At 39.0% G+C, this 20,726-nt stretch overlaps 1 protein-coding gene across 6 annotated transcripts in view; it reads left to right on the top strand.

Moving 5' to 3' along the window:
• The first annotated feature begins 7,489 nt into the window (after positions 1–7,489).
• The window catches only part of clint1b (clathrin interactor 1b), a 132,077-nt gene continuing 118,840 nt past the window's right edge, over positions 7,490–20,726 (top strand). For 5 of the 6 annotated variants that reach the window (XM_060935877.1, XM_060935879.1, XM_060935880.1 and 2 more), the window contains exon 1: positions 7,490–7,651. In XM_060935877.1, the coding sequence (XP_060791860.1) occupies positions 7,611–7,651 (41 nt within the window). In that variant the 5' untranslated portion in view covers positions 7,490–7,610. Of the gene's footprint in view, positions 7,652–8,995; positions 9,098–20,726 lie in introns of all 6 variants that reach the window. The other variant, XM_060935881.1, reaches the window with a different exon arrangement.

Consider the following 20,726-nt stretch of genomic DNA (forward strand, 5'->3'; position numbering starts at 1 on the left):
CTTGTTTCCTTTGCGCATACCATACCTTTGGTCAAGGGATGGATCTGGCTCAGACAGGGAGGCAGAGCAACTTGTCCATTCATGGCTAAACACTTCCACCTTCCTGTCTTCCTCTAAGTCATGAACAAAGTACAGGTTCCTCATAACTGCACTCTCCTCCTCATAGACCTGTTTGGTTTTGAATGCCATGGACATGGACTTCTTTGGTTTTGCTGCAAAGGTTGAAAGTTTAATGTGGGCTACTTTCTCACTGTCTGTTCTTCTTGCTGCAGCCAATGTCTCCAGTCAATCTACCAAACCAGTAATTAGGTATAGCTGTAATAGCATTAGCTAACAAGCTTGCTAACTAACAGATGCAACTTAATAAGCTTGCTAACTAACAGATGTGTACAAAATAGTAGAATGTAAATTGTAAATAAACACCCTTAAATTAGATTTAATTACACACAGATGGTATAAGTTTCATGACATTTAAGCCATAGCCATAGAGAAACTAAGGCAAAACATAAAACTTACCTCAGATAAATGGATGCCGTGTGGGGTGTCACCGGGGTGCAAATCATTGTAGGATCCCCAAATTACTCATATGTGTGTGTGTGTGTGTGTGTGTGTGTGTGTGTGTGTGTGTGTGTGGGAGAGAGAGAGAGAGAGAGAGAGAGAGAGAGAGAGAATGTGTGTCATATTGCTAAGTATTCAGTGTGCCTTTCAGAATTTTGATTGTAGCCTGAAATTCTATTGAGTTTCTGGGCCTGTTGATCACCAACTAGAAGTGAAATCACCACAGATCCATTGATTTTGGTTGGATTTTTATAGTTTTTTCTGTGGAATCAGTATACTGTTTGGTAAAAAGAATGGCATATTGTCTGATGTCATAACTTGGGGAAAAGGTTGATTGCCAGTGAAGTAAAGATGAAAATATTGCAAAAAAGTGAAAAAACGCCTAATTTTTTTGCACTAAATGGAGCTAAAATCATGTAGAAATGGGGTTTACGAATTGTTTTTTCACTGAATGTTGTCAACATATGTGTCCTTTGCACCTGGAAAGCATTTATTAACAGCTTACCCAAGCCACTGAGGATTTCAGGGAATTTTTCATTTTTCAGAATTTTTCGTCGAAAAATGAAGGGTACATACACTAAAATAGGCACAATTTTTTTTCGCGATATTTCCGACAGAGCAGACCCTCCAATTATTTGTCCTTAGGGATAAAACTATCAAATAAATCACAAATAAAAAGTATAACAAGCCATGTCAGGTTCAACCCATTTTAAAGGGTTTTTGAGACTTTGGCTCCCCGACTACTAATAAATCAGAAAGTTTGATTTTTTTTTTTGAACACACACCTAGTTGCCTAAAAAGTACTATAACATGAGTAATAAATAAGAAAATTTGAAAGATCTGGTGTGCTTTAATGTGGAGATATGGGGGGGGTCAAAGTTGCTTTAAAGCACGATAGAAGACTTTTTTTATGATTTGCAGCAAGCCATAACTTGGCAAATATTGAACTGTGAACTTTCTATTATAGTATTTAAAGGCGTCTAGCATTGAAGAACAATCCTTGAAAATTTCATGTATCTTGCATGAATAGTTTAAAAGTAATGACTTATGGAAGTTAGGTCTGTTTTCTGTAGCACGTGTTTTAACAGTGAAATTGGGGCCGTGCCCCTTTTTTAAATTACTTTTTTAAAGCCCCTATATCTCAGAAACTAATGAAGGTCTCTCATCTCTAGCCGCTTTATCCTTCTACAGGGTCGCAGGCAAGCTGGAGCCTATCCCAGCTGACTATGGGCGAAAGGCAGGGTACACCCTGGACAAGTCGCCAGGTCATCACAGGGCTGACACATAGACACAGACAACCATTCACACTCACACCTACGGTCAATTTAGAGTCACCAGTTAACCTAACCTGCATGTCTTTGGACTGTGGGGGAAACCGGAGCACCCGGAGGAAACCCACGCGGACACGGGGAGAACATGCAAACTCCGCACAGAAAGGCCCTCGCCGGCCCCGGGGCTCGAACCCAGGACCTTCTTGCTGTGAGGCGACAGTGCTAACCACTTCACCACCGTGCCGCCACTAATGAAGGTACAAGCCTAAAATTTTGTACACTATTTATTGGGCACACTGACAATATTTCCAGAAAGTATGAAGCAAATCTGAGATGGTCAGTGGCGAGGCCTCTGGTGATTTCACATGGATTGACCCATCTACTTTTAGGACTTGTGTGAAAATTTGATGATGTTTTAGGTTATATTTATGTAGAAATATAGAAAATTCTAAAGGGTTCACAAACTTTCAAGCATCACTGCAGTAAATAGCTGTTTTCTGTTGTTCTGGTCATTGTAAAAGTAGAAAAGACTTTCCATACGTAAATTGTACATGAATTGTGCATGAATCTTCTACTGGAAAAAATGAGTTGATTCCCGATTACTTAGCGTATCAGATCACATGACACCATTCCACAAATATTGATACCTTTGCCACAGTTATCGACACCGTTCCACAATTATCAACACCCAGATGATTATTTATTTAAAAATAAATAAATAAATAATAATCAGTATGTGGCATTAAGTTAACTAAACATAGTTTTATTTAAAATTTGTTTTACATAGACATATTTAGTACAAAATATCTTTTATATAAATATATCGATGTTGGTGCTTACATAAATGAGGAAGTAATTCTAATGTTTGTAAACAAATCAACTGATAATGTTTAATCTGTGTCAGAAAATCTTTTTGTTTCACTTTCTACCCACTTTCTAAGTATTTTTGTAGATCACATTTTGTTAATCATTCATTGTTGTTTGTATTAATTTCTAGTTTTGTAGTTTACCAATAAATATCAACAGGTAATTGACATTATAACCACACGAAAATCCAGGTCAAAGGTCGCATGTCATTCCTCGAACCAAAATATAAAATGTCTACTGATATTGTGATAGCCATCTATTATCTGTAGCTGCTTATCGATACTGACAAATATAAATACTATAGAAATAAAATATCTAGCCTAATACGTATCTCTAAAAAACTTTACTACAACTACTTTTTTGAACTTAATATAAAAAACATGAAACGAACATGGAAAGGTATTAATACGCTTATTAATAACAATAAAAAAAGATCGAAAACCATTTCCCGTCTTAAAGACCCGTTAAATAACAAAAAACTGGAATTCAATACTTAAAATTTGTCCAATATTATGAACACGCATTTTGCTTTGATCAGGCCTAAACTAGCTAGCAAGATTCCTTTGTCTAATAAACATTTTTCTGATTATTTAAAGAATCTAGATCTAAAAGAGTCTTTCTTCTTCTCACCAGTTCTAAGACAAGAAATTGAAAATGAAATCCTAGCCTTGCCCCAAAATAAGTCTTATGGTCTATACAGGGAGTGCAGAATTATTAGGCAAGTTGTATTTTTGAGGATTAGTTTTATTATTGAAAAACAACTATGTTCTTGATGAACCCAAAAGACTCATAAATATCAAAGCTGAGTATTTTTGGAAGTTGGAGTAGGGCTTTCTTAGTTTTAGCTATCTTAGGAGGATATCTGTGTGTGCAGGTGACTATAACTGTGCATAATTATTAGGCAACTTAACAAAAAACAAACATATACCCATTTCACTCATTTATTTTCACCAGGGAAACCAATATAACAACTCAACATTCACTAATATACATTGCTGGCATTCAAAAAAAAAAAAAAAAATCAGTGACTAATATAGCCGCCTTTCTTTACAAGGACACTCAAAAGCCTGCCATCCATGGATTCGGTCAGTGTTTTGATCTGTTTGCGATCAACATTGCGTGCAGCAGCAACCACAGCCTCCCAGACACTGTTCAGAGATGTGTACTGTTTCCCCTCCTTGTAGATCTCACATTTGATGAGGGACCACAGGTTTTCTATGGGGTTCAGATCAGGTGAACAAGGAGGCCACGTCATTAATCTTTCTTCCTTTAGACCCTTTCTGGCCAGCCATGCTGTGGAGTACTTGGATGCGTGTGATGGAGCATTGTCCTGCATGAAAATCATGTTTTTCTTGAAGGATGCTGACTTCTTCCTATACCACTGCTTGAAGAAGGTGTCTTCCAAAAACTGACAATAGGACTGGGAGTTGAGCTTGACGCCATCCTCAACCCGAAAAGGTCCCACAAACTCATCTTTGATGATACCAGCCCATACCAGTACCCCACCTCCACCTTGCTGGTGTCTGAGTCGGACTGGAGCTCTCTGCCCTTTGCTGATCCAGCCACGAGCCCATCCATCTGGCCCATCAAGACTCACTCTCATTTCATCTGTCCATAAGACCTTAGAAAAATCAGTCTTGTGATACTTCTTGGCCCAGTCTTGACGTTTCATCTTGTGTGTCTTGTTCAGTGGTGGTCGTTTTTCAGCCTTTGTTACCTTGGCCGTGTCCCTGAGTATTGCACACCTTGTGCTTTTTGACACTCCAGTGATGTTGCAGCTCTGAAATATGGCAAAACTGGTGGCGAGTGGCATCTTGGCAGCTTCACGCTTGACTTTCCTCAGTTCACTGGCAGTTAGTTTGCGCCTTTTTTTTTCAATGCGCTTCTTGCGACCCTGTTGACTATTTTGAATGAAGCGCTTGATTGTTCGATGGTCACGCTTCAAAAGCTTGGCAATTTTAAGAGTGCTCCATCCCTTTGCAATATATGTCACTATTTTTGACTTTTCTGAGTCCGTCAAATCCCTCTTCTGACCCATTTTGCCAAAGGAAAGGAAGTTGCCTAATAATTTTGCACACCTGATATAGGGTGTTGATGTCATTAGACCACACCCCTTTTCATTACAGAGATGCACATCACCTGGTATGCTTAATTGGTAGGAGGCTTTCAAGCCTATGCAGCTTGGAGTAGGCCAACATGCATAGAGAGGGTAATGTGGTCAACATACTCATTTGCCTAATAATTCTGCACTCCCTGTACTCTTGTCCCATTGACCTACTTAAAGCCTTGTGTCACCTTATTAGTGATCACTTAGCTTAATAAACTCCTTTATTAACACTGGATCATATCCCTCTAAATTAGAATTCTCTAAAATTATTCCTGTATTTAAATCAGATGATGACTCTGATCCAAGTAACTATAGACCAATTGCATTACTTTCAGTCTTTAATAGAATCTTTGAGAAATTAATTTATAATCGTTTAATTGCATTTATTGATAAAAATGGCCTACTCTTTGAATTTCAATACGGCTTTAGAAAAAACTTCTCAACTCAGCATGCAATATTAGATAATAATAAGCTCTATACAATCAAATATTGATAAAAACCTCTTCTCTTGTGTGATATTTTTGGATTTATTGAAAGCCTTTGACACTGTGGACCATAGTATATTGTTAAATAAGCTATACTGCTATGGGTTCCATGGAATAATTTATGACTGGTTTAGATCTTATTTAAGTGGTAGAACTCAAACTACATCTATTGGTTTCAGTATCTCAAATAAAAAACAAATGACTTGTGGTGTACCACAAGGTTCAGTTCTTGGACCTTTACTATTCTTACTCTATATAAATGACATCTCAAATGCCTCCAGTATCCTTAAGCTTGCTGACGATACTAACGTTTTATATGATAATAAATCTATTAAAGTACTTGAAAGTGTGGTAAATAAAGAGCTAACAAAACTTCATGAATGGTTTACAGTTAATAAGCTAACTCTTAATCTAAAAAAATCGAATTTTGTATTTTTTTCTCACTATTATAAAAAAGTATCTTCAATTAATATTAAAATATTTAATAACTCTCAAAACGAATTTGTTTCACTTGAACGTAAAAAGTATGTCAAATATTTGTGTTAGTAATCGATGATTTCTTGGAAGCCTCATATAGATTTTATTTGCAACAAAATAAGCAAGGTTGTCAGCCTTTTGGCCAAGCTTAGACATTTTATTCCACTACATACCCTTATGACATTATATCGCTCTCTGATTCAACCTTATTTAATATATGGTCTTAGTTCTTGGGGACAGGCTTGTAAAACTCATTTAAATAAAGTATTAATCCTACAAAAACGAGCTTTAAGATTAATCCATTTTGTTGATAATAGAGAAAGTGCCCTTCCATTGTTTTCCAAAAACAATATTCTACCAGTGAATCTTCTTTTCTATGAATGTATTTCTAAATTAATGTATGACGTTGTTAATCAAAGTGCACCCTCAAACATTTGTAAATCATTTTCTTCTATTTCTAGTATCCATTCTTATAGGTCATCTTACTCCAAGAACTTATATACTCAGTATTCTCATACAAATCTACAAAAGAACTCATTTTCCCGTGTTGGTGTTAGGGTATGGAACCAGATTCCAACTTCTATAAGATCTTCATCTAAATTGTTGTTCAAGAAAAAAGTCAGACACCACCTTTTTTCCGATTTAAGTAGATATGGATATGATGTTGGCATCTCCAAACTCTTTCTTTCTACATAACTTTATTTCTATATATAATTAAGAGCTATATATATTTATCTTAGTTTTAACTTTAAATATTATTTAATACCATGCATGAATTATTATCAGTATGACAAGTATACCCCTCTCTCTCTCTATATATATATATATATTTTTTTTTTCAATGTTATTGAATGATATATTACTGTACCTTTATATCGAATAACAAGTATTGTCTCCTCTTTTTCTTTTTGTTACCAAATAGTTGTTAATTTGTCAAGTATGTTTTATTATCTTTTTCATACATATTTAAGTATTATATTAATTCATATAATTTTTTTTTCTTTGTAAACATGAGTCTGCCTTGATTAGCAGTGCGCTATTTGCAGACTCGTGTAGTCTATTATATGTTTATATGTAATTGAAATAAAAGATTGAGATTGAGATGCTTTTCCTGTTCTACAGGGTTGCAGGCAAGCTGGAGCCTATCCCAGGCGGGGTACACCCTGGACAAGTCGCCAGGTTATCGCAGGGCTGACACATCGGGGACAAACAACCATTCACACCTACGGTCAATTTAGAGCCACCAATTAACCTAATCTGCATATCTTTGGACTGTGGGGAAAACCTGAGCACCCGGAGGAAATCCACACAGACACGGGAAGAACATGCAAACTCCACACAGAAAGGCCCTCGCCGGCCGCTGGACTCGAACTCAGGCCCTTCTTGCTGTGAGGCGACAGTGCTAACCACTACACCACCGTGCCGCCCGTCATCAAAAATCTTTCATACTTTTCTCAGAAATCATAAATTAAAAGTAAAAAGAAAATAAATTAATATATCTACACAACACATTTCTAAATATATGCATGATTTTCTTTTTTTATTTCATAGGGGAACTCGAACACGGCATATTCCCATTCAGTTGTTGCCATTTGATCCGAACCTACATTTCCCAGGCTGCTAGTAATGTGCTAGTAACTTCCGTATCCGCATGACGCACAACGCGTGTTTCCGAGGTAACGGGTTTGCTCTGCACTCCGATTAGCACTGTGTAGAGAAGGCGAAAGGGGTGTTGAGAGGGGGGGGGTTTCTGGTTTCGGTAATAGATATCCGAGTCCATTTCTGGGATTTTTACCGATTGGATCACGCATCGTTGAGACGGAGAGTTTCTTCTAAAGTGACAATATGCTGAATATGTGGAAAGTCAGGGAGCTAGTGGATAAAGCGTGAGTACACGCTTTTTAAATTTGTTTGCTTGTTTATTTATTTATTTATTTATTTATTTTTGCAAGGCCTGTAGCCGGACCGTTATTTAAGCACACAAGGGAGACACCGAGTTTGACCGTAACGTCATGTTCTGAGCTCATAGTAGCTAGTTTTGTTATCTAACACAAATTTAATTATATTACTCGGTTGTATTAAATCTCGGTGTCCTTATTTACCAAACATTGAACTCTCACATTTTCACGATTAGCTTCGCGGCTAAAGCTAACAGGTTTTGGGACGAGCTAAAGCTAGCTAATGCTAGAGCCATAATGAAAACGTATGAATGATGTATACAAACGTGTCTAACTGTCGCGTTCCAGAGATTTGTGTTTTAATAAACCGTTAAGGACGTCCAAATACACTATCACTACGATTATAAAAGTCCTATGGCTGGCAAGTGTTTTGATGGGTATATGTAATAAGCTAACATTAGCTGCGTGTGTAAAACACTCATGCAGTATCAGTGTATTGAGATGTATGTATGTATGCTGGCCAAGACACCACAAGAGTTCATCTGGGCTTCACACTATAATCAGTACTGCAGTGGTCGTTTCATACCTAATACTGGATTTATTCCGGTCTTAAACAGAAGAAAATTTGCAGTGTATTTTATGGCATGAAGTACACATACTATAGTCTGTATATATCTCAATACAAACCCTTTCCCAGTTGGGATGGTGTGTTTTCAGTCTTTAGAGTGGAAAAGAAGGACCACACACGAGTCAAGAATGATGAACATCTATGCATCACTTGTCTGTTTTGAAAATTGGCAATCAGCAGGACGTGATGCTTGATGCAATTATCAATGGTAGAGCAATGGTTAAAGCTCTGAACTACAGATCTGTGGTGGGTTTCCCAAAAGCCTCTTAACGCATACATCTTAACTAGGAGAGGGAGCGTTTATTGTGCTGCTCGCAGTACCCTTTAACGATGATCTTTGTGCTGCGATGTTTTAGGGAAACTCTGCACTGATTGGAAGTTCAAGTTTGAAGTTCAGTTTCCCTTTGGAACCTTGACTTAGCTCTCTGCTGTACTTGTGCATTGGGGTGTATTTGCATTGTGACACATGCATCCTAACCATGTGTATCCGATCTGTCTGTGTGCGTGCGTATGTTTGTATGTATATAATACTTTGGGTTTACTCCAGTTACCGGTAATTTACCATTACTGGTAAATTTGACCTTTGAGATGGTACAGTATAATCATTTTATAAATTTCGGTAGTGAACATTGCTGTATTTCCCTACTCTTTTCACTATTTTGAAATGCGCCTTTAAGAGTTTGCTTTTCTGTCCGCCCTTTAAGACTAAGCTGGCAGCTTGTGGGTGTGCTGTAAGTCTAACACTAACAGTAGAAGAGATCTCCCTCTCTGACCAGTAACCAGCCACACCACTTCAAGTTATCTAGGTAAGTTTGGGAAGATGCTATGGATTTGGCAACTGCTGAACCAACTAGTGATATTAGATTTCTGGAACTCGTCAAGAAACAAGGCTATCTGAGCAAGATATGGTGATATTTTGCTTTTAGGGCAAGTAATGGTGGAGTCCTCTTCTACACCTTTGTGCAAACAGTGCCTCAAGTGATGTGTGGTGGGCGGAGGCAATATATCTAATCTGATGAAAAATTTGATGCCTGTAGGAGAAAAGGAGGCATTAGGGCCCCACACATTTTTGTTTTTAAAAAATTATATGGTATAATGTAACTTTTATTAACTGTCATAGAACAAACACAGTTACAAATTAACTGGCATAAAATCCAATGATAAAAATGCACCAGTTTTCCAACAAGTCAACTTTTTTACAGTTGAGCCTAGGGCTGCTCGATATTGGAAAAAATCAATATCGCGATTTTTTCAGTAAATATCGATATCGCGATTTTTAAAACGATATTTATACACCTTTTTTTAAAGCCCTGATCATCAACACCTGAGGCACCGGGCCACATTTTTATAGTACAGGCCTCATAGGCTACCTGTCAACCCTTCCCGTTGTACCCTGAAACGCCTTTTACTTAAACTATTTACTGTGCAAGCGCGTACTTTGCATAGGTCCTATCGCCTGCACAGGGCTCACGTTCTCCTCACTCAACATTTCCGATCACAGAGTTTGGAGCCAGCGCTGGTATTACCAGTGATTACTGCGCAACGTCCACACTGGCTCATAGCCAGCCAAGGATAAAATCTCTCTCTCACACACACACTACAACGTAAGCTTGTGTGTTGTTAAGACACCAACATTAAAACACGCACACACACGGACTGGCCATTGGGAGTAGCGGGAGTTTGTGGGCCGGCGGAGAAAAAAAAAAAAGTTGCGCGCTGGCCTTTAATATGATAAGCAATGTTAACAGTTTCTTTAACAAACTGTTAACATTGCTTATCATATTAAAGGCCAGCGCGCAACTGTAATAAGCAATGTTAACAGTTTGTTAAAGAAACTGTTAACATTGCTTATCATATTAAAGGCCAGCGCGCAACTGTTTTGTTTTTTTCTCCGCCGGCCCACACTGAACCACCGGGAAAACTCCCGCTACTCCCGATGGCCAGTCCGTGTGTGAACACGCACAATATAGAGACAAGTCCTTAAGAATTAACATACATGAAAATAGCTCAGCGGCATGTAAACATTCCCTGAAAGTGTAGGTGGCACTGCGGCTAGATGCTCCGTGAAATGGCACAAGGCAAACACCATGCGTCGCTCAGTCAACAGACAAAATCCACGAACCCAGTAGTCCTCCTACTACTGTGGGTTAGTGTTCTGTGGCCAAAAACACCCCACGCACAGTCATTCCAAAACATCCCCACTAGTTGCAGGTTATGTCTCAAATACAGATATGCGTTGTGGATTAAGCAATCTATTTTCAAGCATCAGGCTTCTCTTCCTTCATCTTCCAAATGGGTACTCCGCTATCTTTTTGGCATGTCAGCATTGAAATACCATTTGCAGAGATATTTCACTCGAAAAGTAAAAGCAACACATGATTAGGGCTACATGATTAGCAGAGGGACACCGTTTTAAGCGCACGGAATTTTAAAAACAATGTAATTACATCTGAGTCCGTCTACATCGCGCAATAAACCCGTCCTTAGCAGAACCTACTTCAAAGCATGATGCTAGCTGCAGATGCACAAGTCAAAATCAAATGAACCCAAGTAAACATGCCGCGGCGGGCAACATTAATAACCAAATTGCCTTACCTTAAAACGCTGCCTTGACCACAGGACGACTCGCAATTATTCCACTTAAATCCACACGGTTTAACACATCTAACACAGCTAGCAAGCTGGATATGTGCTAATATTGTTGTGCTTGTTTTCTTCCGTAGATGCCATTTTTACATTACCCAGTCCCACATCCAAAAATATGACGTAAATATGTTAATTGTATTATTATAACTATTAGCAAGCAAATCAAACAACATATTAAGAAATCAATATATCAAATCACCCGACACGTATGAAAACAGAAGAATTGATTTTTTACTGTTGCGGAGATATCGCGGGAGTAGAATGGATGACGTATGCAAGGCTACGGTGTGCCTTAGGGGACAGAAGGGTTCGTTTTACCTTACTGTCACGTCAATGTTATTGTTGTTTTATTGCCATTGTAGAAATATTGTGCACGTCCCTTTCGACAAATGACAAAAAATCGTTTCATATCGATATTATGAATTTTGATATCGTTTGACACCAATATCGATATCGCGATAAAAATACGATATATTGCACAGCTCTAGTTGAGCCTATTCCCCACAGGTGTGGGGCAATAAGCCCCCAGCAGAAGAGTCCAATTTTCAATTTCTATTTTATTTTACTGGGTATAGTTATCACACATTCTAATTGGCTCCTGAGTGATCTGCAATCATGTCTGACATGCTGGTGATAAATTCCATGCATTTTCAATGTACTGGGGCCAAATACATCATGCTCCTATCCAGTCATGATATACAGTAGCCTTCCCTGATTCGTCACGCTCCTATCACATGACCCTTTTCCAGTAGAAAATTAATAGCAGCAGCTGTTTATACCAGCATATGCATGCCCAGTGTATGTGAATGGTCATGTGATGTGTTTTCTGGCGTGTTAGTATAAATGGAGATTATTTTTCATATGGAGCTAAAATGCTCATTTTGACAGAGATCATTTTCAATTTAAAACTAAAATATATTAGTCTGGGCATAGCTTTAACCTATTTTGCAGTCTACTGCTTTAATTAATTCAGGAATGAAAGAATAAAAGTCAGTGTTTTCACTTATTTAATGCAGTGTTTAAACAGTACAACTTTTGATGTTTTATTAATTTCATCGGATTTATTTATTGATTGATTGATTGATTGATTGAAGTATTTATTACACTGGCACCAAACTAGTACTCTTACTGTTCTACCATGCCAGGTATTGTATCAAACCAACCCTTTTATATAAAACGCACACAAAGAGTGGGGTCTGAGAGCACTATTGAAAATATTTATATTTTGCATTCTTTTCAAATTTAATACAATTTTAATTACAAATTAAATTATGGACAGCGGCGGCACGGTGGTGTAGTGGTTAGCGCTGTCGCCTCGCAGCAAGAAGGTCCGGGTTCGAGCCCTGTGGCCGGTGAGGGCCTTTCTGTGCGGAGTTTGCATGTTCTCCCTGTGTCCGTGTGGGTTTCCTCCGGGTGCTCCGGTTTCCCCCACAGTCCAAAGACATGCAGGTTAGGTTAACTGGTGACTCTAAATTGACCGTAGGTATGAGTGTGAATGGTTGTCTGTGTGTCAGCCCTGTGATGACCTGGCGACTTGTCCAGGGTGTACCCCGCCTTTCGCCCGTAGTCAGCTGGGATAGGCTCCAGCTTGCCTGTGACCCTGTAGAACAGGATAAAGCGGCTAGAGATGATGAGATGAGATGTTTGTAAAATTAGCTTACCTTCTTTCTACACCTGTCACCCACAGATAGACAGAAGCAGGAAGTCAGTGTTTTCGCTTATTTAATGCAGTGTTTAAACAGTACAACTTTTGATGTTTTATTAATTTCATCGGATTTATTGAAGTATTTATTACACTGGCACCAAACTAGTACTCTTACTGTTCTACCATGCCAGGTATTGTATCAAACCAACCCTTTTATATAAAACGCACACAAAGAGAGTGGGGTCTGAGAGCACTAGTGAAAATATTTATATTTTGCATTCTTTTCAAATTTAATACAATTTTAATTACAAATTATATTATTGACAGTGGCAGCACGGTGGTGTAGTGGTTAGCGCTGTCGCCTTGCAGCAAGAAGGTCCGGGTTCGAGCCCCGTGGCCGGCGAGGGCCTTTCTGTGTGGAGTTTGCATGTTCTCCCTGTGTCCGTGTGGGTTTCCTCCGGGTGCTCCGGTTTCCCCCACAGTCCAAAGACATGCAGGTTAGGTTAACTGGTGACTCTAAATTGACCGTAGGTGTGAATGTGAGTGTGAATGGTTGTCTGTCTCTATGTGTCAGCCCTGTGATGACCTGGCAACTTGTCCAGGGTGTACCCCGCCTTTTGCCCGTAGTCAGCTGGGATAGGCTCCAGCTTGCCTGCGACCCTGTAGAACAGGATAAAGCGGCTAGAGATAATAAGATGAGATTATTGACAGCTAGAATCTTTGAAGTGTTTCCAAGAATTTCAGAGTTTATTGCTTTTTTGCTTTAATGGCAGTGAGCAGTGGAACTGGCATGGATTCCGCACGTTTGTGTAAAACCTTATGATCCATTTTCGGTCAAATCTGTTTGTGTAGTTCATCTGAACACATGCTTCATCAGGGATTATGTGAATGTAGAAATTTCAGTGAATCCTGGAACTCAGGGCTCCTACTTGAAGAATTTCCCCAATTGCCTTGGCAAATCTGTTAGATTATGTTGTTCAGCAAACAAAGCAAAAGTGAACAGAATGAAAAGGTGACAACATCATGGTCACTTTTACATGACATTCAGGGTTTTTTCTAGAAAAATTTAGTATGAGGGCGCTCACCATGGCGAGGGAGCGAAGCAGGGGGGGGAGATGGTGCCGGTTGTCCCCCCCCCCCCCCCCGCCGTGCAAAGCCTTTGAAAAATGCTCCAATGGGACATTCTGAGGCTATCTGAGAGGTAAATTGTAACAAATTGTCTGTCAACATTGAAAAAGAAAGAAGTAATCATCTTCTGCCCGGACAGTCTTTGGCTTTCTTCCGCTTCGTGCCGCGGGATGACATCTTTAAATGCCCAAGTGTCAACAAACACAACTCGCGAATTACTTCTGTCAAAAGCTCCCGCGCCGGTGGGTGAAAGGTCATTCAGTCTCGAGAAATCTCGCTCTACAAGTTCGCTGACCTTGTATGTAACCCATGTCAAATCTCGCGAGAGCGGCCGCGACAAGTAAACAACTAAACAACATGGCGCCTCAGTCTGGAAAACACCAATTCAGATTGTTTTTCACACTTGCTGTGACATGCAGCCTCGTGAGGTATTGGTGCAGAGTGCTAAAAAAGCTGTCATGGAGTACAATTCAGAACATTAGAGTGACACTTTGTGTTTTTGTCAAACATTGGAGCTTTGTATTATTCTGAAGGTTTATTGTTATTAATATTGAATAAAAAGTAACTTGGATATATCATTGTTAATTATCATTCAAATTTTAGGTAAATTATTTTAATTTGCATCTTATAAGGATTTTATAAGGGAAATACGGATTTTGGAGGTTGGTTATACAGGTTTGAGTGACCAAAGGTTGACATGTATGGATAACGCTTATTTTGTCTTTCACCTAGAGACATGATTCAAACTTTAAAACGGAGACAAAATTCTCCTGTGTGGATCTGGCATTCAACTTTTTTGCTAGGTTCTATACTTTTTGATCAGTCACAGATCAAACACCATGATCACACCTGGAGAAATTCAGACTTTATAATGGGTGTCTATGGCATTACACACCAGTGGAGCTCAGGAGTTTAGAGTGTAGGCAGCTTGAAAAAAAAGCTCTAACTTTCTCATTTAAACTGTTTTCTCAGCCACAATTTTCACTCTACACACACACTTTTCTCAAAAGTTGTAGTCACACATTGTGTGAATCAAGACAAGTGTCTACCTGAGCGATAGGATTTACAGTTTTTGAATGAGAAGCCTGAAAGTAAGGAGAGGACAGCCACGCTCTCCCATAGACTCACGTTATAAGCGTGGCAGCGCTTTTACTGCAAAACCAGAAAAGTCACTTGTTTTTAACTTGCTCTAGTGTCCACATTTTTTACACTAGGGACAAAAAAAATTACATTAATGTGTTCATGGGAGCCTTGTAGCACTCAATGTGAAAGAATTTTGTGAATAGCTCCTTTCGTTTCCTTGTAAATCCCCGTTGTTCGAGGAGAGGGAACTCTGAGAGAAAAAGCGCTCTTTGCTTGTTATATTGTGTCTTTTCCCTGCACCGCTACCAAGGCGACGAGCTCCACTCAGGGAGCAGAGAGGGGCGGGGCTGCTCTCTCTCTCTCATGGTGTATTGAGCTGTTATATTTACAGAAAAAGTTCATGTTAAAAGGTGTCTCATGCTGCATCAGATTCATCAGAAGGTGGTAACTCAGGTGACCTGCAAAGAAATTCATTATATTTTGTGAAATTATTCCTGTCTAAATATAGGTTAGCCATCTTGAAAAAAAAAATTCAAAAAAAAAAAAGCCTGCCTACTGACCCTAGTTTTGAAATCTACATAACCGGAAACACACACACTTTTTTTTTTTTTTGGCCTCACTAGTAAAATAATGATCATGCAAATACACCCTTTCAAAGAACAGTAAACTTGTTAATTAAGTCAACTTTTTGAATTCAACAGTGGAATGTAAAAAATATATAAATAAATAACCTAAAGAAATAAAACAACAATCAAACAAAACCACTCACAACAAAAACAATAAATTAAATACAACCTATGGCTCTTAATTGCACTTAAGTAAGTATTAACTTGGCACAGGGTAATAAAAAGACATTCTTTTCTTCATAGGCAACATCCTTCCAATCCAGTTTCTCAAAGATTAGTACCCAGATAAACAAAGTGCAAGGTAACAACGTATTGCCAGCTGTCATTTGGATAAAAGTAACAATTAGAACGAGATAACGTAGACAAGGGCATAGGTTTGATATTAACATTGGTGGGGACATAAACCCAATGCCAACCCCCAGTGGCGCCAACTTCAGGTCAACATTAGAGGGTCACAATATTTTGCTCCGTTGTGTTCCACCAAAAGAGTATCCATCATCTCTCCAAAGTCCAGACTTTTAAAATTTGAAGTTCAGAACTTCAGTAGTAATTTATGAATAATAATAATAATAATAATAATAATAATAAGCAATTCATTTGATTAATTGCAAATCTTGTATGTGGTGATTTAACTCATTCTACCAATTTGCAAATGTGTTTTACCAGCGAATAACGCAATGACTGTCAGAAGGGAGTATGTTCCTTTCCCTCATAAATGGAAGTCAAACACGTACGGAGCCTTAAACACTGCATTACATTAAGCTAGCAGGGGGAGTAGGCTATCTTCTGTGTGATCTTTAACTAGTTTTAGAATGCTAGTTTAAGCTGATATGTGATTGATCTAACGGTCAAACAGGACGAGAGCTCTAGAACTTTTTTGACCTGTTGAAAGGTTACAATTTTACTTCGCAACAGAATGTATCTGAATTCTGATTGGTTATTGTTATATTATTGCCCTTTTGTTATCTTCTTGAGCCCAGAACGGAGAGGGGAGGGAGAGGAGGGAGTGACAGGGTTCTACAGAGAAGTTTTTAGCCTACCGCTTTCAAATGAACCCCCTCGAAAACCAATCAGTTCAGCATATGTATGTACTCGGTATGTGACGTTTTCAAGAGAGGCGGGAGTAACCAAAAATTTCTGATCAAGAAGGCGGAGGCTGTTATGCTTATTACATGAAAATGTTTGATTTGATTAAAGGTCATTGGCAGTGGTCGGAGGTGAAATGTAAAATATCAACTTTGTCTAGAAGAACGACACAAAAAGTGAATTCAATCTTCCTAGTGTCTAATTTGCACCCTAAAATTGAATAAAACGGTTAAAATATACTGTTTTGCCCAATTTCTGAAGGTTTGTTTACATCTCACTTATGTGCACTTTCACCGCCAGAGGACAGTCGTCGTGACGTCATTTAAGCCAAACAGACCGGGAGAAGTTCTGTTTTTACCTGCGAACCGAGCATATGTGTATGGACTTTGGTCCTGAGAGGTTGTGTAAAATGTCTGAAAGCGATAGCAATTTTGAAGTAGGAACTCTCCAAATTGAATATCGAGAGGTGAAACCATATATGTATGAACCTATGGCTGTTGCAAAGCAATCAGTGAATGTGGCTCACTGGTTTAACCGTGCAGCCTCGGAATCAGACAGCGACTCGGCCGACTCTGATTGCGGTGACCCTGGACTTCAACAAGACTCGCGCCCAAACGATTTATCCTGGTAATTATGATTAATTCCTACTTTTGTCGTAATACTAAATAAGAGCCCTTTTGAAGAATAATTAAACCGCCCTCCCTAGTGGATATGGGTAACAATTACTTGATAGTGCGCCGGTAGGCCACATTAGCCTGCCATCCATGGCGGCATACTATTTATAGCCTACTCTAAGCGAGGAAATATCCCTTTGTCTCATTTCCACAATGACTGTACAGGATCCCTCAGGATTCTTGACTTGTCAATTGCAAGCAAAAGTAAAAATGTTTACCTCCAATATTCTCCTTTTTACTTGAGCATTGCTGGTCCGTTTCTTCTTTGACCGCTTGATTTTGTTTCATGCGCACAATCCATTCTCTCCGCCTCTTCTCCTCTTCCGGAAAAAAAAACAACTCTCTGGCTTCACACACACAATCCACTCTCTCTGCCTCGTCTCCTCTTTCGGAAAAAGCCAACCTTCTCGCTCCGCCTCTTCTCCTTTTTCGGAAAAAGCCAATCCTCTCGCTCCGCCTCTTCTCCTTTTTTTGGAAAAAGCCAATCCTCTCGCTCTGCCTCTTCTCCTTTTTTTGGAAAAAGCCAATCCTCTCGCTCTGCCTCTTCTCCTTTTTTGGAAAAAGACAATCCTCTCACTCCGCCTCTTCTCCTCTTCCAGAAAAAGCCAACCCACTCTCTCTGCCTCTTCTCCTGTCTTGGAAAAAGGTAAAAACTTCTTCCTGAACCGGTCCCGTTGTTACAGTTCACTGGACAACAATAAGGCATGGTTTTTCTTTGGAAATTCCTGAACGCACCTCTGCACTCAAGCCGAATGGCAGTGGACTCAACTCAAGTGGTTTGTTTGTCTTAAATGACGTCACGCGCCGAGTGGTCACGAAAATAGCCGAACAGAAATTCGCCACGATCCGCGCTAACTTATTTTAATTATTACTTATTAGCAATACTTCTTGGGACCAGAAGAAAATTACAGAGGGTTTTTTAACATATCAAGTTTCAAATGTGCATAAAATTAGAACCATTGCCTATGAGCTTTAAAAGGTGTCTGGGCCACGAACAATGTCCACATCACCATCGGGTTGTTGTTTACATGTGTCATGTTACACGAACTTGGTCAGGGCTCTCTGCAGGTCTTAACTGAAGCACTTCAAATTAAGGGTTAGCGGGCTGCTAAAGTTTGCAGGCACTTCACAAGCAAGACTAGGTGCAATATTAGCCAGCATTAGCACAATTTGATATGATTTAATGATGTCTTTGTGACCTTAATGAGCACCAGTTGTTGTCAGTATCAAGTCGGATTGTTATTTACATGACACACAAACTTAGAAAACAGTCATATTTGTATGTTGTTTTTACACACTGAATACGAACTGTTGTTAACTGATTAATTTTACGAGTTAATTTAACGTTACATTCCTCAAGGACAGTTTACTAGCTAGCAGCTGGTCACTGCACTGCAACTGCACTTGCTAATTGACATGGTAGCCAAACTTGCTTGCTGTTTTTGCGACCACGCCCACAGAGCGAATATTTTTGAGCGAATTTTGCGTGGTTTTGCCCAGTGGAAACCTACAGTAACCATTTGTGTACCACGCACGGAGTGCGATGTTTTTAATTTTTTTCCCTTCTATCAGAAATATTGGTAGGGACATATCAGCCATCGTTTGATATTGGTAGGGACATGTCCATACCATCCATACCCAATTCTACGCCTATGGTCTGTACAACGGAGCAACGTGGTGTTGTCTTTTCCCCATTCAGTGGATACCCTGGCTGGGAGGCCCCGCCTCTGACAGAGAGCCACACGAGACGACAGAAAATAGTGCGGTGTTTTATTCGGTCAGTGGGTCAAGCTAATACTCCGGCAACTTCCCTATGTAGATGTACAGCACGTAAATGCCAAAATCACGGTTAAAAAAAAAAAAAAATTAGAGTTCATTTTAATTTACCGTACGATAAGTCGGTATATCGAATATCGCGACAGGCCTAATAAATAAATACATTTGTGGGTAAATTATATGGATCTGTGATGCCTGCATGTTTCAGCTTTTCAATGTAACACTATCTGCTGGTATAAAATAAATTTTTTGTTGTTTCAGAGAGATTGTACTGACTGCAGTCGTATTGATTTTCATTATTAACTGTCCCGGCTGTTTCTTTTGTTTGCCCTGCAATATGGTGGACGCTGTGTGATAAACAAAAATCTGTGACGTCAGTGAAAGTCCTCTATATTCTATACCAGGTTAGCCACTTGCAAAGACTGACCTAAAAACCTTTATCTCTGTGAATTGTCAGTTGAAAAAATTACAATATTGTGACTGCATACTGCAACAATATGGCGCTTATATAATTTTTTTTTTTTTTGGGACACACAAAAAAATACCAGGGATCCCAGTTTGGCCAGTTATGTGAGTCCCTGGACCCAGAATGAAAAATCCCAGTGCCATCCCTGTTCAGTAGTAGACATTAGCAATGAGGAACATCTTACCTTTTACTTTCTTTGTTTTAACTATTTCAAAATTCGAAAACCTTCTGTTTATTTTTAATTCTATTTTTTAATATCGACAGTTGTTTAAACTCTAGAATCTTTTCAGAAAACTGGAAATTTTGCAGACTGATTCCTGTCTGGTCGACTTTAATACCTAATAATAAAAATGAGTGAGTCATCATCACCTGACAGATAAGAGATCCATCATCTAGATCTCTTATCTGTCAGGGTCGCAAGGAAGCTGGAGCCAATCCCAGCTGACTTTGGATAAGAGACAGGGCAGGTCACCAACCTATCACAGGTCTAACACAGAGACAAACAACCATTCTCACACTCATTCACACTTATGGGCAAATTAGATTAGCGAGTTGACCTGATCCACATGATTCTGGACTGTGGGAGGAACTGGAGCACCTGGAGGAAACCCACACAGACATAGGGAGAACGTGCAAACTCCACACAGGCCACAAGGTTCAAACCTAGAACCTTCTTGCTGTGAAGCAACAGTGCTAAATACTGCACCACTGTGCTACCCAAAAATGAAGTGGGGGATCTTTTTTTTTGTAATAAAATATGATTTTCAAAAGATTCTTAAAATTTCAATAGAAAATTAGGATTTTATGAGTATTATTTCATAGAAAGCTCAAGAGTCGTGTGACTAGCACAGTTTCAAGAAAGCATAGTGTCTGTGAGGAGGTGTGTGGCTTCCTGTGGGTTATGTGTATTAGGAGTGCTGTGACTTGAGATAGACTTCATATTAAAACCATAATGAATTTCCTGGTTACACAGTTGCACTTTTTGACCATATAGGACACACACTTATGGACCTGAGTTATTTATAATCATGCTATCTGTTATCACCCAAATGAGGATGGGTTCCCTTTTGGCCCCATTTCCTCTCTAGGTTTCTTCCTCGTGTTGTTTCAGGGAGGTTTTTTTTTTTTTCTTGTCACCATTACCTCAGGCTTGATCATTAGGATTAAATTTATTAGTTCATATATCTAAAATCATTTTTTTTCTGTAAAGCTGCTTTGTGACAATGTCTGTCTATTGTTAAAAGCACTATACAAAAAAAATTGACCAGGTGAAGCTGTTCAGCAGTTTATTTTCCCTTTGCAATT

The sequence above is a fragment of the Neoarius graeffei genome, chromosome 12, assembly GCF_027579695.1.
Source record: "Neoarius graeffei isolate fNeoGra1 chromosome 12, fNeoGra1.pri, whole genome shotgun sequence".
Lineage (NCBI taxonomy): Eukaryota > Metazoa > Chordata > Actinopteri > Siluriformes > Ariidae > Neoarius > Neoarius graeffei.